Source organism: Medicago truncatula, chromosome 4 (genome assembly GCF_003473485.1).
Source record: "Medicago truncatula cultivar Jemalong A17 chromosome 4, MtrunA17r5.0-ANR, whole genome shotgun sequence".
Classification (NCBI taxonomy): Eukaryota; Viridiplantae; Streptophyta; class Magnoliopsida; order Fabales; family Fabaceae; genus Medicago; species Medicago truncatula.
Window position 1 is genome coordinate 48,454,399 of NC_053045.1, and position 25,936 is coordinate 48,480,334.

The window sequence follows — 25,936 nt, forward strand, 5'->3', positions numbered from 1 at the left end:
TTTGTTATTATATTTAAAACCAAAAGATGTATATGTTAAAAAATAACTTTTTTATATACAAAAAAAATAATGATTAATGAATATACTAACTTTTTTTATGCATACGAAATATAACTTTTTAAAAATTGAATATAGAATTTATAATATAATGATCCTTTTTTTTTTTTTTATCTATAGACGAATAATAAGCACCAACAAAAATTCACTCAACTATGATGTCTTATGTTCAAATTTGAGTGAAGGTGTTACCTAACAATATTAAAGATTTGAATCCTTTCAATTGTGAAAAAAAAAAAAAAAAAAAAAAAAACTCGAGGGTTATGTGATGATCTCATCATTAAATTGCATTGACTCTAAAACTAAAAAAATTATAATTGAGGGTGTAATAGATTTTAATAGTGAAATCATTCTTATAATTCTGTCAAGTTTTTCTACAATTGAGAGGATGGAACTCAATATCAATATTGTTTAAATTTTGCTTATAAATATACTCCCTCCGTTTTAAAGTAACCGAGTCATTTGCACATAAAAATATTGTCTCAAAATAAGTTATTTATTTTACTTTTCAATGCAATATTAATTTCATCACACTCAATTAATATGTTCTACTTTTCATTTATATTTTTTTCTCTTTCACTTATACATTTTTATTAATATATATGTAAAATGAATAAAATACTCCAATCAGCTAATACACATATTTAATAGGAGAGAGGAAATAATAATGGCCATAGAAAATTAAATTTATTAACAATATTTAATTAATAAAAGTTGTTTTCAAGTCGAATTAAAAATAATATTGTGTGAGTCAATATAAGAACGCGTTGTGGTCACGGTTTGAGAATGTGAGTGAGGAAGACATTTGAGTAAGAAAGTGTCTTAAAGATTTCTCCAACTAATTCCTCTTATTTTATAAAACTTTAGGTTGCCCAAACAAATGACTTGTTTTTGAGTCTTTTGTCTCCTCCTTCAACCTCATTTCTCTCTCCCATTCCTCTTCATCACCTTCTCCTTCTTCTACACCCTTTTCTTTCTCTTCACTCCATAGCCGCTCCTCTGTCTCTTTTCATTCCTACCCAAAATGTTTTTCTATTCCACCACATAGATATCATCTTCTCTTTCTTCCTATTTATCTTTTTTTTTTTATTTGGTTTTCTATACACAAATAATTAAACAAAAGCAACAAACAGTGATCTTAGACCCATAAAATAAATATCAATATGATATTTATGAAAAATATTTTAACTATATAGTACTATTTCTCTATAGTAATAAAAATCATTTTCCTTGTTTTCTGTTTTTTTTTCTTATAATATAGATTAACCTTTTTAATTTATATATCTATTCTCTCTCTATTACTTTGATGGCTGGGTTAGATTTAGGGAGTGCAAGCTTTATGCAAAACATCCACAGGCAAAACTTACACCTTCAACAACAACACCATCACCAAAACCAGCACGATTCTGAAGAACAAGAATCAAATCGTGCCAGTGTTGGTGGTGGTGCACCGTTCTCATCGAACGAAGAAGATGATCGCAGCCAAGGTTTAGAGCTTGGTTCAGCAGCCGGACCAGGAGATGTGGTAGGCCGCCGTCCACGCGGCAGACCGCCGGGATCGAAAAACAAGGCCAAACCACCGGTGATCATCACTCGAGAGAGTGCCAACACTCTCAGAGCTCATATTCTTGAAGTTGCCGGCGGTTCAGATGTTTTTGAATGCGTATCTACCTATGCTCGCCGCCGTCAACGTGGGATCTGTGTTCTCAGCGGCAGTGGCACTGTGACAAATGTCAGTATCCGGCAACCAGCGGCGGCTGGTGGTGTTGTTACGCTACATGGAAGATTTGAGATATTATCCTTGTCTGGATCTTTTCTGCCACCACCAGCTCCTCCCGGAGCAACTAGCTTAACGATTTATCTTGCTGGAGGACAAGGACAGGTGGTGGGAGGTAGCGTGGTTGGTGAGCTTATCGCGGCCGGGCCGGTGATTGTGATTGCAGCTTCTTTTACTAATGTTGCTTATGAGAAATTGCCGTTGGAAGAGGAGCAGCTTCAGATGCAGGCTGAGGCTGGAGGAGGTTCTCAAGGCTCCGGTGGTGGCGGTGGCGGCAATAATAATAACAATCCATTTCCTGATCCATCTTCTGGTTTACCGTTTTTCAATTTGCCATTGAATATGCAGAATGTTCATCAGCTACCTGTTGATGGTTGGGCGGGAAACAACAACAACTCAGCTTCACGTCAACCTTTTTGAGGATTTAGAATTAATCAAATTGAATGAGTGAGTCTTGTTTTGAACATGTTTTGTTGAGGATGATGATGTTGGAATGGAGTTTGAAGTGATTATTTTTAAGGTCAGTGTTAATCTATGGATGATGATTTAGTAGTGGTTTCAATCATGTTATGTACTTCTTTTAGTACTTATAATTTAGTTTTGTCAAAAAAAAAAGTACTTATGATTTAGTGTCTCATTGGTTTTTAAATTGGATATTTGGGATTTTATTACTTTCCTTGCTCATTGTTAGTATTATTATATGGAACATGACTATATTATATAATCAAATTAGGTTTGAGATATATGTTTGAGGGTTTTTGTGTATATATAACTATAGCTACATGTTTCAAGGATGCTTGTCGTTAGACATGAAACAATAACTTGCAAGTCTTAACATGAGAAATAAACTAACCAGCTAAGCTAAGCTACCACCTTTATTTCTGTGCCTTTTCATATGTTTCAATTTACACCGATGAATGTAGGATTCATCACATTGACACATGTGTTTAGAGTTATGAAAAGAAAAAAGCTATAGAGACATACATGTAGTATCTAATACGATCATAACAATAAAGAGAAATGTGATTGAGATGATGAATGATTAAAGGGTTTGCAAAATTGAATCCAAAAATCTTGTTAAGTTTAAGCCACCTTGTTTACACAACTTCTTTGCTGGATTCTCTTGTTGTGTTAGGTATATATATAATGTATTTTTTTTTATTATATTAATGTTAATATGTATAAAAAATAAACTTCGGTATGCACAATAGATTTGTAAAAGGTGTTCCTTTGCGGCTTTGATTTATGAGATTATAATATATGAGGAAATTATCTTATGAAGAGCAAATGGATTTATATAATTTCTTGTTAGATCTTCTACTCAACTATACTATCATATGTGAATAAAAGTTTTCTTTGAATGAAACTTTTATGTTGAACAACTACTATAATAAAAGGTTCTGCTGCATATGTAATAGACTAAATGAAAGCAATTCATTGAAATTGAAACCTAACTGTATTTTTTTTTTTCTTCGTTTCTTTCTGTAAAATCTTAGTACTTTCTTATGGTTTAATTTATTATTATTTACTATATTAATTACTATGGTAAGCTGTCATGAATCGACATATGTCATTCGTATACTTATACTTCTGATTTTCTGGCTATGTAAAAAGTCAAAATTGCCTTCTCCAACGCTGGTCAACATCAGCACGTATATATATATATATATATATATATATATATATATATATATATATATATATATATCATGGCCTTATTGCAGCATGAAAAGCCATAGATTCTCTAATGATGAACTGGAAGTACAGTTTTGAGTACCTCTGGCTAGTAAGTTGTAACTAGTACTCTTTTGGTAAAACGTATGATCTGATTTAAGATAGTAGTCAGGAGTCATACATAAATGCACTCTAATGAATTAACAATATCTTTAAGAAAAATATTGGTGGTTGATTTGTTATGTTATGGGGATGAGAAATTTGTTAGAGCACATCTAATGGTGCAACACTAAGAGTAATTTAAGTGAGCTTCAAGGTGTCACAACTATGTAACAATGTATTTTTTTTATTCTAATTAATGGTATAACTCTTGAGAAGTCGGAGTACCACGATTTACCTCACATATTTATATTTTATTTTAAAATGTCCAAAACAATGAAGGATTATTGTCTCATTAAGTAACTTTCAACTCGTGAGTTTGCTGCCTAGATTGTGTCCAATAGTGAAACTTTAATTTGGAAGGACACACTTTTTGGTGTCAAAGAGTTGAACGAACCTCCATTGGAGGTGCTTCTATGAGAAGACATCGTCGTTGGGTGTTCTTCGTAATAATCCTTCAACATTACAACTCATACTATAGAAGTAAACCTTCAGAGATTCTACGATGGACAACTTACCCTAATCTAATTTTCGTATGTTGGGGAATTTGCCCTAATCTAAAGCCACATTATCTAATGTTGTTGGTAATATTTGTTAATTAGGCCGGTCTATGTTACTCTCTCAGTGGATGATCCAAGTGTAGGGGGTTTATTTCAAGGATAATATCCAAATTATGGCTAAGGTTTCAAATAGTCATGCCCTGGAAAAGGTCATTGCTTTCCTAACAATTTTTTTTAGATAAGATTATGGTTTGTCAAATCTTATGCTGCGACGGATTATCCTAGAAGAAGTCGTGGTGGCCACGCATCCCCTTTGTAGTTCCAATATGGGGATGATGTGTCACTTGTTTGTTGTCTCTGAATTCTTCCTCGAGATATGACAAACAAAATAGCAAAACAATGTTGTTTTTGAAATCCAACGAGAACGGAAGTAACTTAGCGTATTTGAATATTGTACTAAACACCTAGCTCCCTAATTCACATTTTGAATTTGGATTCTCTCCCGCAATTTTTTTCCACATTTCTCTCCATCTCTCTCTTAATCTTCTCATCTCTTTATGTCGTCCTCGTTTTTTGCCATCTTATCTCTATCCCACCCTCAATTTTTATCACTATAGGAGGGATAAATGCACGAGAGGATGCAAGTCGGAAATTTACCCTAACTAAAACCATGTTATATGTTTCCCAAAAAAAAAAAAATAACCATGTTATATATCTCCAAAAAATAAAACCATGTTATATATCCAATATTGATCTTATATCCACACACTCCAAACCAAAGAGCTGAAAGTATATTGTCTTTGAGATTCTGTTATAAAGGAAGTTATTGGTCGAATATAGATCTTCTGATGCACACCTCCTTCATCTTGAATTTGGATCCTAACCCATTACTCTCCATCTTTCCCTTATTTCTTCTCCTCTCTTTATTATGTCCTCATTTATTTTATTAGGGCACGATGAAAGCGTGAGAGGATCCAAGCACATGTGTATCATCTATCTCTCTTTATCATCTTTTCATTTTCTTTCTTTTCTCACCATCACTTTTACTGTTGCCGAGGTAGTACCCAAGTTGCCTCATATGGAAACACCTACACTTAATTATTTGATTCATTTGTCTAACAATATAGTAAAATACATAAGCCTCAATGGTTAAAATCAGTTATAATAGGCTACTACTAGCTACGTTCACAAGCTAATATGTGGATTAATTAATTAGTTATCCTAAGTCATTTTTATTACTCCCTCCGTCTTTAAATATAAGTAAAATTGACTTTTTAAATTCATTCATTTAATGATGTATTTGGTTCATAATATGGACCACATATATCATTAAGTGAATGAACCTAAAAAATCAATTTACTTATATTTAAAAACGGAGGGAGTACTTCGTAATCGCATTAGTCTCCCTGCATATTCCTGTTGCATGTGGGGTTAATGAGACGCGTGACATGAATACATTATTCATGTTCATGTGGAGCAAATGATATATTATAAGTGTAGGGTTCGATTATAGGTAGCTTAGGTTTCCGGCGCGGCCAGAATTTAAATATTGCAAAGATGTAATGTCACTGACTTTTATTCTTTTAAATATTCTCCACTTAATATGATATTATTATTATGCAAATTAATTTAAAGTGCCTTCCATTTTTAATGAAAATATGCTAGACTTTCCTCTTGTAGTGAAGGTGCACTAGCTAGCATTGATTCAAAATATACTTCAAGTTGCATTTAGTGTTATTAATTTTCTAGGTGTAGATAGGGAAGGAGACAAAGAGAAAAATAATGTACTCCTTTTGTTTTTTTTGTACCTCTTATATATGTAGGTCTACGGAGTATACACCTGGATTTAAAGCCAGTCGATTAATTCCTTTGAGAGTGTGTGTACATGTGTGTGTGGCAATTTGCATGATGATGAATTTGATGCCAATCCTTCTTTAGTTCTTGGAATTGTGAAATGAGCATGTGATGATGTCTGCTTGGTTAATGTATCACTAATCAGCCTTTGGCATCTTCAACATTTTTAACCTTTAGTTCAATGCATTGGTTATTGGAAGAAAATTAGATCCTTTTGCTTGTGCAAGTTTTAATATTGTTGTAGATAATTTAAAATTTAGAGTACATTTATTTCCAAGTGATTCCCTCCATCTCAAATTAAGTGTCTATTTTGAGTTTTACATAGTTATTAAAGAAATGATTAGAAATGTTGATTATAATGGTAAAAAATGTTTTATTTATCAAAACACCTTTATTGATTATAATTATTAGAGTAGTTTGACGATTAAAATGCAATAAATAAAGGTATGTTAGTGGAAAAGAATAATAAATATTGTATAATTTGAGATAAAGAAAAATGGTAAAGATGACACTTAAGTTGAGATGGAGGAAGTACCTTAATAGATTCCTGATAATAAAATGATAAAAAATAAAATAAAATTATTTCTATCTTCGTTACAAGTTTATTAAATTTCATTGGTGGAAATATATTTCACATGAAGATATAAGAATAAATTCATCTGTAACTAAATTACTACATATTAGTCATTGCGAGTTTAACTCAGTTGATTGGAACAATGCATAAAATATGCAAGTTTCGAGGTTCAAACCATGGACACTACAAAAAAAACTACCTATTAACATTTATTATAAAGGTTTCCTTTAAAAAAAACATTCTATTATAAAGGTTTTCCATAAATATTATCATATCAAATATTTAAAAAAAATGAGAATTAAACTTTTGTCTTCGTATTATCGAAAAAGTTATTCATATAAATAAATATGATAAGTTTGAAACAAACATCCCTTAGAGAAGTAAATAAACTATTCAATTTTAGGTGACAACTACATTTCCCTACATTACCCACATTTTGTTGATGGGTAAATTATAATTTACCTAAATTTTATTGATTTTCTTGATTCTCTCCTGCTACCTACTAATCCAGTAATGTGAGATCATCAAAGATAAACTAAAGAATCATATTTGAATACTCTAACAGTCTGTTTGGTTGAAGAGAAATAAGGAAGAGAGAAAGAGAGAAGAGAGAAAGAGGGAAGAGAGACCAAATTTCTCTTGTTTGGAATGAAGAGAAATAGGGAAGAGAGATTAAAAAGTAGTGGGACCCACCACCTTTTTATGTCTCCTCACAATAGGGAAGAAAGTGGGGAGAGAAGGCTTTTAATCTTGTTATTTCTTTTTTACCCTTGTATTGAAATATTAGATCTAATTATTTACCCTTGTTCCTATTTAATCTTGTTGTTCCTTCTATAATCTCTCGGCACTGTACGTGAAGGATTTCTAAATTACTGGATACCCAAGTGATAGTTTAGTAGATAGACTAACATTGAAAATGGATTTATGAGTTGATTTCGTTAACTTTTTTTTTTACCACAACTAAATTATTTAAACCCTGTCAAAAAACTAAAAATAATTAATCTAATCAAATTAAAAAGAAAATAATAGTTTGTAGTTTAATAAATAAATTAGTGTATGTTGATTGAAGGATTTTTAATTTAGTGTTATAAAAAAATAATTTTTAATTTGGGACATTTTAGTACTTTCAAAAGTAATCAACACTTCTTTCTTCTCTATTTCTTCTATATTTCTCTTCTAACAAACAATCCATCAAATCTACTCTATTTCTTACTTATTTCTCTCTTCTCTTACTCTCTCACCTATTTCTCTCTTCACAACTTCTCTTCACAACCAAACAAAGTGTAAGAGTGTGTTTGGATGAGGTAATTGAGAAATTTTAAAGAATTTAAAATTCTAGGCAATTTAAATGATTCAATTAAATTACTTTCATTTCTCAATTCTTTTGTTTGGATGAAGTAATAAAAAAAACTCATCGTCATCATTTTTTGGCAACTTTTATAAATTTTAATTTTTTTGGGCCAAATTTGAAAATTGAAATTAGGGGTCAAAATATAAATTTCAAAAAATTGAGGGGTCAAATCATAATTTTTGAAAAAATTGAGGGACCAATTTGCAATTTTTGAAAATTTATTGGGGTCAATTTGAAATTTTTGGAAAATTTGAGGACCAAAATGCAAAATATAAAAAATAACAACAATGAAGAAATTTGAAATTCTCTAAATTTAACTTGAACAAAATATTTCCTAAATTTCCATCATTTTGAAAATGCTTCAAATTATTATCCAAACAATGGAATTCACCCCAAAGTATTTGAATTTCCTCAAAACATTTTCTCATCCAAACACACTCTAATAGTATTGTCTCTGCAATAGAAAAGACAAAAGGGAGAGGACAAAAAGAGTGGAGGGGAGTACGAAAAGATTATGAAGAAAAAAGAGGAAATAACATATAGAGAGGGGAGAGAGGGATGTTTAGGCTATGTTTGGATGGTGAGAGGAAAGAAAGTAAAAGGAAATAATGATTAAGGAATGAAAGTGAATAGCAAGTGAAAAGAAAGTAAGATGATTTTTAGGTTGTTTGGAATAAGTGAAAAAGTGAAAGGAAAGAAAGATGTATATTTAATAAATGACATAAATATCCTTATATAAAGATTGTAATTTACATGCATATCAACACGTAGAAATATATGTTTATTTAATAAAATCAAATATAAAATTAGGTACTTGAAGAAGAACTATGAGAGCACGTTAATTGCACAACTCACGTTTGCCATTTTCCGAAAAATAATGGTGTATATATTAGAAAAAATAACATGGGACTATAGATGATAAAATAAGGGCTATATTGTCTTTTCAGTCTAAAAGTTTATCCACTTCCACTTTCTTTACAAATTTGAGCGGAAAGAATATTTATGTGGGTCCCATATATCAGTTTCTTTCCTTTATCATGTTCTTTTGTTCCAAACTATGGAAACTCTTTCTTTCCCTTAACTTTTCCACCCCCTTCACTTTCTTTCCTTAGAAACAAACAACCTTTTAAGATGGTCTTAAACAATAATTGTGGCAGTAAGATGAGAGAATCTTGTTGTATTTAGGAGGTGTGTATGATTCACAAAATTGTAAGAACTACACATAACAGTATAGGACAGTACATAATTTATAAAGACATCTTTTCTATGCATTATACAAAATAGGTCAAATACTTTTCAAGATCTTTTTAGTTAGATATTTGTAACAAATTAATTAATTAAGTTTTTTATGTAAAGAATCACCCTTTTAAGTGATAAAATGTTGTACTATTACCCTTTTTCACTAAATTTGGTTAAAAAATGATTACATTGCCGTTTAATGCTAATTTGGTATATTTAAATTTACTGCTCTCAAAATTATGGTTCATAAGTGTATTGTTTTGTCTTGATTTAAAACGAAATTGATCGATTACTTGACTTATAATATTGTTGATAAAATATTTATTTGTAAAATTATGATTGAATTCGGAAACAAGAAAAAGAAAACTTGCATACATAATGGTTTTTTATTTATAAGCATTTTTTAGACTTGACACCTCAACGTTAAACGGTTACATATGCATTTTTTAACGGAGTTGGCCGGAAATGATAACAATGTAAACATTTTATGACTTAAAGATCAATATTTAATATAAAAAAAATTAAAGGACTAACTCATTATAAAAATCTAACTTAAAAGATTGCAAGTTGCATTTGGCATACAAATAATATGACCTTTACTACATTGCTCATGTGGCTACATCAAATAAAGGCACAGCATGTTCCCTTAAACTCTGCACATTTGGGGGCCAGCAAAATAAAACTGATGACCCATCACTCGATCTCCACATTACATTACTCTTCACATCATCCCAACTTTTGAAAATACCCTTCCAAAAGTTATATCCTGCTTGTGCATTCTAGGAAGGATGTCATTACTTAAGAAGGCAAGGCTTTTAATAATAGACTTGGTCAATGTAATTCTTTTTTCTTTTTGGTCAAGAAAAATAGCAAATGGTCAATGCAATTCTACCCTCAAGGGATAGAGTTTTTAGTCTTCCAACTAATTAATCTATTATCCCACTTTATCCAAAATAAACTGGAATTAATGAAGATCTATTAACTTTCTTATGCAACAATAGGACACCTAATAAGTAATTACTTCGTGAGATCATTCGTCATTATGAAGCTACCTCCATTGTAAATTTGATTATCAACATTCCAGTCAACATTTAAGGAGAAAAACATGTAGGGGTTTTCTTCACTCACCTTATGACAGGAGCTCCTACAAAAAATATATTAGATATTTTTGATAACAATGATTTGTTCAACATTTAGTTTAGGAAAAAACAAGACATCGTCTATAAAGGCAAGTTGATGGAGCTTAAGACCCCGAAGGACACCTTAATTAGCTTCCAAGTATTGTGCTCAACCGATAAGCTAGCCATTTGGAACAGTCACCTTGCTGAATACCGCTAGTGATGGAGAATTCCTCTATTGCTTCCCCCTTACAAAGGATAACATCCTTGAAGAAGAAATGCAATGGCAAATAAGATTAATAAAGTTCGAACACTTTAGATTTCAATTAACTGGATCAAATGATGTTACATTTTTTCATATGGAAAGTAAACTATTGATAAATTTTAAAATGGAACATAAGTATAACATGATCAAGAGTTTTGTTTATTTTTTGGGTTGAAAATGTTAGTTTTGATCACAATCAGCCATGATAGCAATAGAAACCAGCTAACAAACAAGTAGAATCTTCATCCAAAAACCATGTATATTGACAGAGCCCAGCAGCCCATTCGCTTCCCGGCCAACATCAAAATTAATTTGTTTAATCTAGAAGGTAAATATTTAATGATTGATGGTGTTTGGCAAAATCACGATATGCCACCATAATTTTGACCAAAGCTATATTTTAAAGTTTCAATAAAATCAAAATGTCACTATAAGTTTGTCAAACTCAACGTCAATAAAATCGCATTGTCAATATAAGTATGTCAAACTCGCCATAATTTTGGAGTAAAATGTAATTAAACTTGAGTGTTGAGACTAGAGGAAAGAGTGGAGTGTGCGTAAAAAAGTCTTTCTTAGACAGTGGTACATCATCACCAAATCGCGGTCTAATTTGGAAGAGCAGATGTTGAGCTACAATTATTATGGCAGTGGCGTTGGGGTGAAACCATGGAACTATGATTTGGACTTAGTTCAAAGGCTCCATCGCTACACGCAAAAATCAACATCTCATGTCATGCACAACACACCATGCCTTTTACATTTTAACTATGAAACTTGTTTGAAAGCATGAGGCTAAATTTAACGCTAAAGTTATTATAGAAGACACTACGCAAAAGAAAGCATGAGGCTAAATTTGTAGTAAAAGCAAAAATGAAATAAAAAAATAATGCATGATGAACGTGTAAAAGCACAGATCTGATTTTGTTGTGCCGCTGCTGAGTACAGACAGACAGCAATCTCCAAAATGACAGAAATCAGGTGATGCAAGAGCATATCCTTGGCTAGCATCATTAGAGTCCCTACGGTAATATATAATCAAAAGATACTTCAACAAAAACCTAATTGGGTGAACGATGGAGAGATTAACTAGAACCTTAATACTATAGACCGTTCTAAATTCAGTCCTCAACAATGCAAGTTAGACTTGACATCTAGACACTAAACTTCCAACAATCAGTCCAACAAATACCCTGCTTCTGCACTGTTAATCCGAAGTCACATCACGGGTGAGTTTGGCCAGCCCATAGTGGATGATGGTACATCTGCTGCATATTATTATGAACAGGCTGATTAGCATTATTGTAGAGTCCAGGTCCCCTACTAAAATTACTATTATGATCATTTTCTTCCGAGGACTCGGTTGAAGGCCCTTGAGAAGTGGGACTAGTTGGAGTTGTAGGTGCCCCAAAGTTCAACATTTGGGAAGTTGGTGCTGAAGAAGGCCCAGATTTCACCATACTTGAGCTTGACTTTTTCCGGTCCACAATAAAGCTACCCACAATGACCTATTTAATGATTGGAAAATGTCACAAAAGTAGAGTATCAAAATTTGGTCAATCCTATCCTACCTACATGCATAAAAACACTCCCCCAATAGTAAAATACAAGAACTTTTGACTGTGTAAAATACAAGAAATTATGTAAACTATGATAAGCTTTGAGAAAATATATATGGGTAAATTTCATGGCAAGTAATTGTCACCAATTGATATGAAATTTTAGACCACTTGAGAACAATACCTGTACAGTTGACGCTGCAGTTAGCTCGCCAGCAACTGCACCACCCAAAACTCGTCCATCAGCCCCTGCAACAGAAACGTATAAACTGCTTGTTCTGCTTTGTTCACCATTATTTTCAGATAGCGGCATAGGACCTGATAACGATACGATCTCAAATTGACCCTGCAGTGCAAAATTTAGTCAGGTGCTGAGAATAGAATTTAAAGAAAATAATATTCAATTATAAACTAAACCACAAGTGTTTAAACATAATTCCTTTTGAAAAACCAAACAAAAATTCCACCAATATTAATTAGCAACTTTTTACATACACTTATTAAACAAGACTAACTTGCTGGTTTTGGAAAGGGTGCGGAAAGAAGGTGTAGGTTACACAGTTGGTTTGTGTTCAATGAAGAGCAAAACCTACAATGCCTGTGATAAAGGAATATTAACATACAGCGGAAATTCTTGTGAGTTGCAACTTATAACAACACAAACTCAGGTAAAGCTAAGAAACCAACACCTATCCACAGTCATCCTGTCTACACAATTGAGAACCAACTCACCCAAAGCCTTGAGTTATTAAATGATGGCACATGCATAATTTTATAACATCTCTCGGCACGTCTCTCACACAAGACATGAAGTATAGACAATGCCCTGGTTAATTTTATCTCTTAACTGCAATTTAGAAGAATGGTAAACAAACCCTCCCAAAAGCTAATCCTCGACACCGCCATTCTTCTTACAAAGGCTTAAATTTCAGCAAAGAGAGTAGACATCTGCATTGCCTACACTTCCGGTGTGCAGGGCTCTTGGGATAGGGAGCATGTCAGATATAGAATCATTTATGAGCCTTCACCTAACATTTCAATCTTCACGGTATTTGGTCTGTAGAATCTATGATTCCATAATTGATTTGTGTCAAACAATATCGTTTTTTCATAATGTTCTTGGTAACAAACAGCCAAGACAATTTGATCTTTTTCATTATGTTAGCCTCTAAACTTACATGTCATCAACTTATGGTTACTATGGTCCAGATGCTTTTTTTTTTTTTTTTTTTGCAACAAAATGATCATATGAATTGAGAAAATTAAAAGAGAAGAATGTGTAAATCATTTTTTATTCGTTGTCAAACTCTCTCTCATAATCATACAACCAATAACAGATATCACAATGATCCCATGTAGAAGGCCATTCAGTTTCCTATCAATTTAATGGCGTTCTAGGTGATACAACATAAGATACCACCTTTTTTCTCATAAGAAACTATAAACATTAAATAATGAAAAGAGCAAGTATAAAGTTTGGTCCGATCAATCACTTTTAATTTTTGAGGTCATGAAGCTACCATTCCAGAGAAAACATGTCAAATTCCTATAACCTATATTACCTTCTTTTTTTAACAGACTCGGTAATCGGTATCCAGCCCGAGGACCCACTAATTTGAGGGGTCCAATCCCATATATTACTCTCTCCGTCCCAAAATATAAGCAAAAAACTCATTTTCTTTGTCCCAAATTATATGCAAAAAGACCAACATTTATCATATTTAATTATGTTATTTAAAAAAATCATCTTTTCCAAAGAGAAATTAAATGCAAATTGCATTCATTTTACTCTCCTTTTCACTTTCTCCATAACTAATAACCAATGAAACTTGTTTTTACATCTTTCTATGAAACTTATTCTAAGGATAACACAAGAAAGAAACTATACTGCAAACTACTATGTTTTAGTTTTCTTAGTAAATTAAAGGGCAACCCGGTGCACTAAAGCTCCCGCATACGCAGGGTCCGGGAAGGGGTCACACCATAAGTGCGGAATATTTTTTTTTTGCTTATAACTTGGGATGGAGGGAGGAGTACTTAACCATCTATATATTTAACATCCTAAAATTTATCAGGAGAAAGAGGTCCTTTGTGTTGGGATGAATATTATATTAGCAGAAAATGGTGTGTATGCCATGCACCGAAAAACACAAACTTCAAATGCAACAAACATAATATTGTGTAACAGGCTCCTCTGCAAGATCTTTGCAAAACAGTCAAATTTCCTCTAGAAAGTATGGTTGTTGGGGCTGTGGCATGCTCATAATAAGATCCCAGTTCCATGCAAAACAAAACAGAACTTCCAAACACTGTTGTCTATGGCGGTCCATTGCGGAGAGCCAAAATCCGGCCATACCGGCCGCTTTGTGGCGCCGTCATATCGGATCATGGCGGAAAATCCTGCCATATCAGCCGAAATTGGGCATGGCGGAGAGCCCAAAAATTGCCACCGATATCCGCCCAATTTGACAACACTGCTTCCAAAGAACCTTTTCTCGACAAAGATGGGTTTAAAAAAAGAAAAGGAAAAGGGAAGAAAGAGGCAAACATTTTATTCTGTAATATTGTACCCATCTAATAAATCAGACATCCATCCAAAATATTTCAGCAGTTTAAGGTTTTAAGCCCTGTTCGCCTTCCATTTGAATTTTGAACTAGGAAGCAGAATAGTGTAGAAGAATTCAGGCAATAAACCTAACCGTGTGCAACAATATATCTACTAATTGGTATTTTCTTGCAAAGTTTTTAGCATAATATTAGCAACAACAACAACAAAATAAGAATAAAGCATGCAAGAAGTTAGATTAAATCAAATATATATGGAAAATGCTTGGAGCAAACAGTGGTTTGTAGCTTTTGCAAGAGTGACTAATTACAATGTCAATTTTGCTTATATTTAGTCCACTCTCTATCTATCTATCTATCTATCTATCTATCTATCTATCTCTCTCTCTCTCTCTCTCTCTCTCTCTCTCTCTCTCTCTCTCTCTCTCTCTCTCTCTCTCTCTCTTCTCTCTCTCTCTCTCTCTCTCTCTCTCTCTCCTCTCTCTCTCTCTCTCTCTCTCTCTCTCTCTCTCTCTCTCTCTCTCTCTCTCTCTCTCTCTCTCTTCTCTCTCTCTCTCTCTCTCTCTCTCTCTCTCTCTCTCTCTCTCTCTCTCTCTCTCTCTCTCTCTCTCTTCTCTCTCTCTCTCTCTCTCTCTCTCTCTCTCTCTCTCTCTCTCTCTCTCTTCTCTCTCTCTCTCTCTCTCTCTCTCTCTCTCTCTCTCTCTCTCTCTCTCTCTCTCTCTCTCTCTCTTCTCTCTCTCTCTCTCTCTCTCTCTCTCTCTCTCTCTCTCCCACCTTTTTTTCTTACTTTATTCTGTTTTTCTTTCTCTCTCTTCTAGCACTTATTTATAAAATTCATCTCCGACTAAATAGTCTTTCTCAAGTCAATAGAGATTATATACAAAACTATTTCAAGCTGGCATCTCCAAAAGTACACAGTTTCACTTTCAATAGCAAATTATAATTTAGGTTTGTAGTTTCACTCTCAAAAGCATTATATTAGAACACATGAAAAAATTCATTACTTGATGAACAATAATAATGAATCGATTTTTATACTTACATTGACAAGTTGCACCTGTAAGAACATGCATGTCAAACAATCATGTATATCATCAGATCATTTACAATCTAGCATAAACAAAGCTTAATACAATGGGTAAAGTAAAAACAGATATTGACTACATTCTCAATGAATATAAAAAGTACCTCATATCTTGCAATACTGCCTGAAGCTGGCTGTCGAAGGATTACACTGCTGATTGCACCAATGGCAGAAAGAATACAAACCGTGCGAGGCCCCGTCTGAGAAAAGGCCATAACTTTTTCTGTAATGTCCTGCAAACAAGAGAAGCATACTAGTGAGAATGGTCTATAACAACTGGAAGCTACACCAACCCTAATAATAGGAACTTCAAAGAATACTTCAAAACCAACATAAATAAATAAAATAACAAGTATATGTAAAATCACGTGCACCCAATAAAATGCATCCACATCAAAATAGTAATTCAGACAATAATGAATAATCCCATTTTTTTCTGCCTGTTTTATACCATATACCAAAAAAGAACAACTAATACATTGATTGACCAGAACAAAAAACTGCAGTGCAGGCGGATGCTATAAGTTACTTATTTCCTTTCTGAGTGCAACTCTATGCAATAATGTCAGTTAACAATCTCAAAAACACAGTACTCAAAACAGAAACTATAAGAAATAAATACACCTCTTAAATTGTCAAATAGATTAAAAGGTATCCAAAATTAACACACACTTCACAGCAACAAATATAAGGAATTTGATGAACTCAATGATGGATAGCTTATTACGTGTGCAGGCTAGAGAACAAAAGCATTGAACAAGCATCAATACCAATTTTACACACAATAAAGGCATGCTTTTAGAGCTGTAGAACTTTAAAAAGGAACAACATGAACATGAAGAACACAATTCTAGTCACTTGTAAAATGTAGATCTCAATTTGAGGACAATATGTTATGCAGTATAACTAGTTTGACAATATTGATTTGACACTCTACTTTCATCACCAAAAAAGATTAAGAACCCTTAAAATTACACCAGAGCAATATCATTGAAGTCAGTCTCCAAAAAATTATACATACATTTAAATAAATAGCAAGACAATCATCATCACAAGATTGTCTTTATAAGTTACAATGAAAAGGCAAGAGCAATAACTCCACCCCACAATTCAAATTCTTCTACTCTGGTCTATTAATAGTGAATCAATGTAAAACTAGCAGTGCAATTTGTAAAGTCCAATAACTAAAGAAAACTTGAAAACCGAAACTTTCTACCCCTAACTAAAACATCAAAGGAAATATCACCCCATATTGGGAAAAACAAAAATCCCACATAGAATAGAGATGAGGCCTGAAATGAGTTTATGAAGAGATGCATCCATCACTTTACAAGCCAATCAAATCCGTAAGGTTGAGTTAGGCGGAATTTAAAAATTTAATATGGTATTAAAGTCTATCTGTTTGAGCCACCCACCATTTAATATCCACGCACCAAGCCTGATAGTTCTGGCGGTGAGGGGTGCACTGGAGAAAACCAAAGTCCCACATTGAGACTAGAGATAATGCCTCAGATGAGTTTATAAAGAGAGACACCCCTCACTTTACAATATAAAAACCTAAATTACCTAATAGCCAATAATTTCAACAAGAGCCGTCGAATTATGTTGAGATTTACAATTTACAGTGTGATTAGAGATGGCCGACCAACTAAGTGACTCTAGATTTGTCAATGTCATGCAATGCAATTGTCACATGCAAAAGGTGAATCAATCAAATGAGCCAAACCTTGTTTTCAATTTGTATTCTTCTAATTTTGGGTTCCAGCGTGATCTATAAAGGGCCCGTTTGTTCCAGATTACAAAAGAAAAAGTGATTTTTAGAGCTTATTGAAATAAGTGGAAGTTGTTTTTTGTTTGTTTGCCATACTGAAAATCCCTTTTTTAAAACAAATCACTTAACAAAACAATTATCTGGAAAAACTACTCAAAACATCTTATATGAAACAGATTTTCGATTTTTTTCAAAAGCTGTAACAAACAGCCAACCAATAACTTTTAAAAGTGATTATTTTGTTTTAAAGAAGTGATTTTTTCTTGATAAATTGCAAAAAGCAATCTCTAACTATACCTCAGTCTCAGATAAGCTAATCAAAAGTGTTATTTCAAAACTTCTGATAACAAAAATACAGCAACAATTTAAGCAAGAAATTGAATATATAGGATTACCTCACCAGACTCCACCAAGATTACGTGTGGAGTGAATCCAGTCCCACCAGCACCTTCACAGAACATACAAAAAACAAAAAAGTCACAATCAGAACCATCTACGTTCAAAAAACCACTTAAGCGCTTAAATTAATACTAGAGACACCGGACACTACACTGACACGTCAGGTGGTAATTTACAAAAATTAAATGTAATCACATGTGTCACAGACACCAAAGGCGCCTTCAATCAGAAATGTCAATGCTAAGGAAACAAAACCACATACCAAGCGCATCTAACTGCTTCTTCCCAGAGCCAGGCGGCCTTCCTCTATGTTTCTTGGGAGGCGCATCGGCGTTTCCAGAATCACCAGCCGAAGCAGCAGACGTAGCAGCAACAGGAGAAGAAACAGGAGCCAAACCAAGAGCAATGTTACCATCAGGCGAGTATTTCCTCGGCCGGCCACGTTTCTTCTTCCCAAGCGTCGACGGAGAAGAAGGACCGTCATGAGTAACCGAAAACGGCTCCGATTGCGGAGAAGCGAAAGGAAAACGAGCTGTAGCGGGTGCCATGATGTTCGCGGTGGTGGTGGTGGAGGAGTTGGGGCTGATCATGGTGGTGTTAGTTGGAGCGTAAGATGTGGGTCCCACCATCATAGTAGGTTGTTGTGGTGGTGCTGAGCGGGAATCCATTGCGATGATGATGAATGTGAGTTTGTTAGATCAGAAAAAGTGATGAAATTTGTTTATGAGAAAGAGAAAGAGAATGCGTAACTTCTTTAACTTTGGAAACACAACACGAACTATAAGTACAACTCTATGCTAACTGGGCTTTATTTACTTCTTTAGGGTTTTTAGCCTTAAATAAATATTAAACTCACACACTTTTTTCTCAACTACTTTTCTTTATAGAAACTTTTTTCTTAACTACTACTGGTTTTAATTTTGAATTTAATTTATGGATTTTCTAATCAGTGTTCTTAGATTTTGTATGAAAATGGAATCAGTGTTATATTTACTCAAAAATTACATGTTTTAATAGTTATTTATTAGTTATACATTGTCAACAAAAATGGGTATTTATTGTTTTTAAAATTTTAACTAGCTTGTTTGATGTACTTGATAACTTTTATTTTATTCTTCCTTCAAAAAAAACTTTTGTTTTATTATATTTCTAATTAAGTATTTATCTTTATATTAGTAAAATTATACAATTGATCCCTTAATATTTTTTTGTGTTAAATTGGTCCTTTAATTTAATTTAGGTAAAATTTACGTTCTATATTTTTTTCTTGATTTACTCTTTTACGTTATAAAATATAACAATTTATTATCATTTCTTTTAAACAAAAAACTCATCAAAATAATAAACAAACTCAAATATTCATCCTACAAACTTAGAAACCTAAATTACATTGAAAAAAATCCCAGAAAAATGATACGATATTGACCTCTCACGACACAAATGATTAAATCAGGAAAAAAAATGAAAAACAAAAGTTTTGCTTTAAATTAAGTTAAGAGACAAATTGTATAATTTTTCCCTTAGTATTTTATATTTGAGCAAAAAATTTGTTCAAATTGTAAATTTATTAATTATTGAATAGTTTATGATAATGAATGAGCTTACAACACGAAAGTTGCAGCTAAAAACTTAACTGCACAGTTAAAGATATTCTTCACTCAAACAGTGAACAACATCGCAGATCTTATTGTCACCGACTTGCCCCGACTCTGGGTGAAAGGCAACTCAATTTCAATCAAAAACTCTGAAAATGAATACATCAACGGAGTTGAAGGATGCAAAAAGATTCTCCATGTGGGAGATTGATTTTGAAGAAAGGAGAGAAACCCCCCACCCACACTCACACACACACTGCAAAACAACTAAAACAAACCATAATTCCTCTCTTGAAATCCATCAAAAATTGGAAGCTTGTTGCGCTTGACATAGGTTTCTTTGAATTTGTCTTCTCAGCTATTGAGAAAATGCCCTCCATTTGATCGACAGGTTCCTGGAATCTCCAATTTAAAAGTCTTCATTTGTCACAATAGGTTCCTAACTTTTACTAACTCTAAAAAACAATCTAATATCCAGGCTTGGTTTCGTTTCGCTGATCTCCCTCGGGAATATCAGAGACAAAAAAACTTTATATGAAATTGCTTGTGATATTGGTATGGACATAAGCAACATCTGGCTTATGGTGGTGAACAACCATGGATTCTCAACCCACTTCACATATATAACACTTCATTCTTTCCTGACACTCATTGAAAAGGCAATTGAAAGTCGAACACTCATGGGTAATACCTCCACCTGACGTTCGCACTCAACAAGGTTTCAAAACCCCACAGACAAATGTGTGGTGCTAGCCAATTGAGGCCAAGACAAGATGTGCTCTAGGATACAACTGAAACGCACGGATTGGCGACTTTATGATGGGATAAAACCGCAAGTGCACGGTTCTACCAGTGTAGTAAAAAGAGTATCGTTTCGACAGGGAGTTATGAATTCAATTAACTTTTAATAATGATCAGATGAAAGTTTCAAAGGTTAAAAGTTTGGATTTTTAATTGAAAGGAAATAAAAGAAAAGAAAAGATAAAAGCCTTGGGATTATTGGTTCATCTAACTGACAAGTCCTTCACAAACCAAACTATTAAACTTATAACCTTATGTTAAACCTAACTTCTAAAGACAATTTCTCTTTTGTTCCTTTAGCAACCAAGCCTATTTCGCTGACTTGATTACTATTAGATTTTGGTCCTAAGTTGCAACCAAGCCTATTTCGCTGACTTGATCACAATTTAGAATCCTTGAAGTTCGAAACTATATATCTCAAAGATTGTAAAGACTATTTCGCTGCCTTTACAATCTTTGTCTAAATTCACTTGTTCGAATATCAAAACTCCACTTTCGTTTTATGAATTGATATTTGAGATGATGAATTAACAATTATCAAACCCTCCACTTTCGTTTCCACAGTTTGATAATGGTTACTTCATGTTAAAGCGGTGAATTTAGATTAAAAATTAGGGTTATATAAGATTAAGGTTTAAGAGCTTGGTTTGATTAGGATTGTTATACCCTGATTTTGGACCTAAAAATACTCGTTCAAATATCTTTTTTAACACTGATATTTGTCAATTCTCTGTTATTTTACTCTGAATCTTTATTCTCTTTGTAAAACGTATTTTACTGTCTCTGTCTTTTCTGACATTACAAGTCATTTAAGAACTCTCTGAAACGTCGCATTACTTTTCTTGCATTTTTATTTCAAAAAATCATACGAAAGGGTATTTTGGTCATTTCCTGCAGTGGAACCCATTTTAGTCCCTGTGTTTGCCTCTGAGTCTTTTCAACTTGTCTGTACGAATTATTGTTGAGTCTTTGTTTAAAAATCATTTCAAAAATTGCATCTGAGTCAGTTTAGTCCCTAGGGGCATTTTGGTCTTTTCCTGTCAAAATTTCGGCAGGGAGGTATTTTAAAATACCTCATGTCAGTGATTGGTTCGTTTTAGTCCTTTTGTTGATTTTATTTTTTGTTTCACTTTACGTTTTTTTTCAAATTACCAATTTTAATTTGCATTTTAGTCCAAAACTTTTAAAAAAAATTCATTTTAGTCCATTTTTTATTGCTGTCCAGTCCTTCAAGTTTTTAATTTTGCAGAAAGGTCCCAGGGGCATTTTAGTCCAGATTTTCGATCCACATCAGTCCCAAAACAGATGTCATTTTTTCATTGGTTCTCAGGTACACATGTCAGCTATAAATACAACACAGTGTCAGAAATTTCCAGTCAGATCCACAATCATTGACATATCACCAAAAACAGATTTTCAACTTTCTCTCTCCATTCAGTTAGATCAAAACAGAAAAATCCCCAAGAACAAATCAAAAAACCCTAGAAATTTCCAGAACCAGAATCCATTGAAATGGCTTTGATTCTCAGAGATTCATCAAGGAATCATCATCATTGAATCGTTGCTCTGCAATTCGAGTGCGAATTCACCACTGAAAGCGGCGAACTCAAGCACGATCACAGAGACTTTCTCGGAGACGAAGAAGAGGGACGAAAATGAGCACGTCGAACCTGTGAAGAAGAAGAGAGGATCGGAACAGCAAGAAATCAAGCCAAAATCAATAGAACAAGATTAAACTCAAGTTTTCCTGAAGATCCGGTTCGGAATCACCAAGAAAACCACAGGTAAAACTCAAACTTCATCTTTTTTTTCTCAAGAACAAAGAAAAAGGCGAATCAAGTGTAAATCTGTAGGATTATAGAAGCTTTTAACCGAAAAAAGCACAAAGAACTTGAAAAAGCTTCATTCAAAACCGCAACTTCAAACTCAGATCTACTCCGGTTGAAATTCTTCTTCAAAAAACTAAGCTCAGATTCATGCATAGGAGAAAAAAGGATGTTTGAAAATGTAAAAAAATTTTGAATCGGAGCCAAAAAAAAATTCCGGCGGCGGCGCCGCCACCTTGAGGTGGCCGGCCACCGCGCCGGAGAAGATGACCGGATTCTAGAGAGAGGTCAGACTCTCTCTCTCTAGAATCCAAAGAAGAGAGAAGTTTTTTTTGTGAACTTTGTGTTTTTTTGTTGAAACTCCTTTTTATACTCCTCCGTTCCCACGCGCGCGCGTGCGTGCTCTTGTTGTGCTCCCTCGTGTTGTGAACCATCAGATCTGGATCGTTCCAAGATCTGATGGCTGCTGTGTGTTTTGATCTTGAATCATGTGTGTGTCATTGTGCTTCCTGTAATTTTACACTATCTTTTGGTGTTTTTTTTAAACCCTTGGATCTTTGATCCAGTGGCTGTGATGAGATCTTGGGAGTTAGATCTGGACCTCTGGATTCATCCAACGGTCCAGATTATATCCTGCTGAATTTTTTTTTAATTGCTTTTTTATTGTGTTTTAAATACTTTTTTACACTTTCTTGGCATTTTATGCTCCTAAAAAATTTTCTAAAAAATGTTTCCCTATCATTTTAATTTTTCTCTAAATGTTAGAATTTACTTGCTTTTTTTTTTTATTTTCTTCATTTGTTCTTTTTAATTCTTGCTCATTAAATTCCTATATGTTCTTGGTGCATTTTTTGACATTTTGTGATATTTTTTTTACATGTTAAATAATGTGTAAAAATATCTCTAGGAATGTGATATAATGCTTCGCTTGGGTGTGTTCTTATGATCCTCACATTGTAGCTTAAAATCAAATCTCTTTTAAAAATGGCTATGATGAGGGAATTATAGGTCATGTGCATGTATGAGTGTTATACCTAATTCTAGGTGTATTTTGTCGTTTTATTTCATTGATCTTTTCTTTTTTGCCATCCCATTTCAATATTGCTTTCTTTTCTTACCATTTTATGCCTTATGACACTAATAATTTCATTTCATATTTCATCCATCTCATAGTTTAGACATTATTTTTTCTATTCATTTCTATATCAAATGGGTTTGTAATAATTTTAGGTAGATTAGTTCCCTTTTAATTCCTTGCAAGACCATAGCATGTATTTAGGACTCAATGTAAAGGACTATGGACACTATAAGTGATGTACACCGACACGAACACCGACACATGCACACACCCCACGTGGATGTTCTAGATGCATGATTAGGGAATGTATGTTTAGATGTATGTTTAGGTTTTACAACGCTTAGACAAAAAAAATCATTTTCCAAAAAAATGTGAATGACCTCACTTGAAAACTTTTTTAAAAAATAGGAGTCAAAACTCCTCATTTTCCTTTTGTTTTCTTAAGTAAAAAAATCTTAATGAATTTTAATCATACTTAGACTTTATTTTGCAAGATAACTACTTCCACCTCACATTTTCCAAATCTCATGCCCTTGAGGCCTCCCATCTCCATTCTTCAAAATTCCTTTTTCAAACTTAAAATCAACCAACAAAAACAAAAAAGCAATTTTCGAGAATGAACTACGTTTGGTTTTGATCCCTTAAAATGGTACGTAGGCAATGAGTTAAAACTCCTCCAAGCCAAGTAAAATAAAATCTCAATCATCTTCTTCCCCCATTCTTCACTCAAATAAAACCCTTTTTTAAATAAGTAGGTAATAAAAATAAAGCGTAGAAATAAACTTAGGGGAACGGTTCTTATGGAATACCATAATCGTTCCGGGTGCCTAACACCTTCCCGTAGCGAAAACGACCCCGAACTTAGAATCTAAGGGTTTTTTCTCAATTTTGCCCTTCCCAAGAAAAAATAGAGAATATCAAAGATTGAAAGGTTCAAGCCTAATTAATGACTTGACACCCGAAAATCGCGATAACAAGGATTATGTCATTTAGACTTATCCAACAATCCTAAGACAAGAGAAGTCTACTCACTGATGTTCATCGTAGACATGGAGAAGAAGAGAGAAAGTATAAAAGTAAATAACAAGAAAGTAAAAAGAACTTTTATTAGAAAGACAATTGTCACATATTGAATTCCAAGAAAAGATGAATATTTGTGATGGCTAGTGTCATCATGGTTTTTGGGTGCCAAGCCATTAATCGGACTTGAACCTTTTGACCGTTGATATCTCTCTTTTTTCTTGGGAAGGGTAAAAGGAGAAAAACCCTTAAGAAGTTCTAGATTCGGGGGTCGTTTTCGCTACGGGAAGGTGTTAGGCACCCGGAGCGATTATGGTATTCCATAAGAACCGCTCTCCTAAGTTTATTTCTACGCTTTATTTTTATTGCTTATTTGTAAAAAGAGAAGGTATGATTAGTGAAGAAATGGGGGTGAGAAGAAGTAGAATTTGATTTTATTTCGGCTTGGATGAGTTTTGACTCATTGCCTACGTACCCTTTTAAGGGATCAAAACCGTTCGTAGTTCATTCTCAAAAATGGTTTTTTTGTTTTTTTGTTGGTTGATTTTAAGTTTGAAAAGAGATTTTGAAGAATAGAGATGAGAGGCCTCAAGGGCATAAGATTTGGAAAGTGTGAGGTGGAATTAGTTATTTTGCAAAAATAAAGTCCAAGGAGGATTAAGATTCATTAAAAGTTTTACTTAAGAAAATAAAAGGGGAAATAAGGAGTTTTGACTCCTTTTCATTTTCAAAAAAAGGTTTTCAAGTGAGGTTATTTGCATGTCTTGGAAAAAGTTGATTTTTTTCTAAGTATTTAAACCTAAACGCTTATCTAACCATACAATCCTATGCATACATCTAAGGTGAGTGTGTGCGTGCCGGTGCGTCATAGTGTCCATAGTCCATATTACAACATTGCCTAAATACATTCTATGGCCTCTTTGCCAAGCTACAAACCAATGGTAAAATATTACATCACCGAATGAATTACAATTTGTAAAAAAAAGAAAACTAAACTAACGGAGACAATAGTGAAGATAATGAAGTGCTATGAAGTGATCAACATGAAAGGAAATGTTAGTAGAAAATGGTAAAAAAGGAATATGGCATAAAGCGATGGAAGAAAGTATGGCATAAGACGGTAAAGTGACGATGAAAATAAGCCGGAAACATGTGATGAATAATGCGCATGATGCAAGAATAAAACTCAACACATCAAAACAGTGACATATGCATAGCAAACAGTAGCAAAATTCACATGGAATAGTATGCAAATCAAACATGACGAACACGAACATTATGCACATGAAATGACGGAGAAAATACGAGAAGAAAACAACTAAAATAGTAAAATACGCTAACAAAACAACACATATGTTTTTACCAGTCTTTTCCAAGCAAAATACCACTAAAAATTATCAAGAAAGTAGTAAAAATTACGTGGTAATTTCCTCGGATTTCATGGTAAAATTTGGAGCAAGCAGGGGTGCAGGAAGCAAAGGGGGGGGGGGGCGCGTATAGCAAGAGAAGCCAAGGGAAAGCTGAAACCCTAGGCCCAACAGCGTAAGCCCATTGGGCTTAGAGGATAAAACCTCTATAAAAGAGGTGAGACAGACCTAGGGTTTCACTTTCCCCTTGTCTTTCTCTCTCTATACCACAATTGCTCTGTCTTCTCTCTAGCATGAGCTCACCAG

General features: G+C 33.6%; 2 protein-coding genes across 2 annotated transcripts; one reads left to right on the forward strand and one right to left on the reverse strand.

Annotated features, from left to right (window-relative positions):
- Positions 1-917: 917 nt before the first annotated feature.
- On the forward strand, positions 918-2,505 carry LOC11416488 (AT-hook motif nuclear-localized protein 23). Its single transcript, XM_003608570.4, has one exon. The coding sequence runs from the start codon at positions 1,364-1,366 to the stop codon at positions 2,252-2,254; it is 891 nt and encodes a 296-aa protein (XP_003608618.2). The 5' UTR covers positions 918-1,363; the 3' UTR covers positions 2,255-2,505.
- Positions 2,506-11,420: 8,915 nt separating this feature from the next.
- Positions 11,421-18,752, reverse strand: LOC11415471 (AT-hook motif nuclear-localized protein 8). The gene is made up of 5 exons (XM_003608571.4): positions 18,206-18,752; positions 17,940-17,992; positions 15,878-16,006; positions 12,309-12,470; positions 11,421-12,073 (listed from the first exon to the last, which is right to left on the reverse strand). Exons 1-5 carry the CDS (start codon positions 18,609-18,611, stop codon positions 11,789-11,791), a joined length of 1,035 nt encoding a protein of 344 aa, XP_003608619.3. The 5' UTR covers positions 18,612-18,752; the 3' UTR covers positions 11,421-11,788.
- Positions 18,753-25,936: the final 7,184 nt, after the last annotated feature.

Coding starts and splice junctions, on each gene's coding strand:
- LOC11416488 (XM_003608570.4), top strand. CDS start 1,364: ATGGCTGGGTTAGATTTAGGGAGTGCAAGCTTTATGCAAAACATCCAC.
- LOC11415471 (XM_003608571.4), bottom strand. CDS start 18,611: ATGGATTCCCGCTCAGCACCACCACAACAACCTACTATGATGGTGGGA. Junction 12,471..15,877: donor GCAGTATTGCAAGATATGAG/GTACTTTTTATA, acceptor TTTGCACTGCAG/GGTCAATTTGAGATCGTATC. Junction 12,074..12,308: donor CTGCAGCGTCAACTGTACAG/GTATTGTTCTCA, acceptor ATCATTAAATAG/GTCATTGTGGGTAGCTTTAT.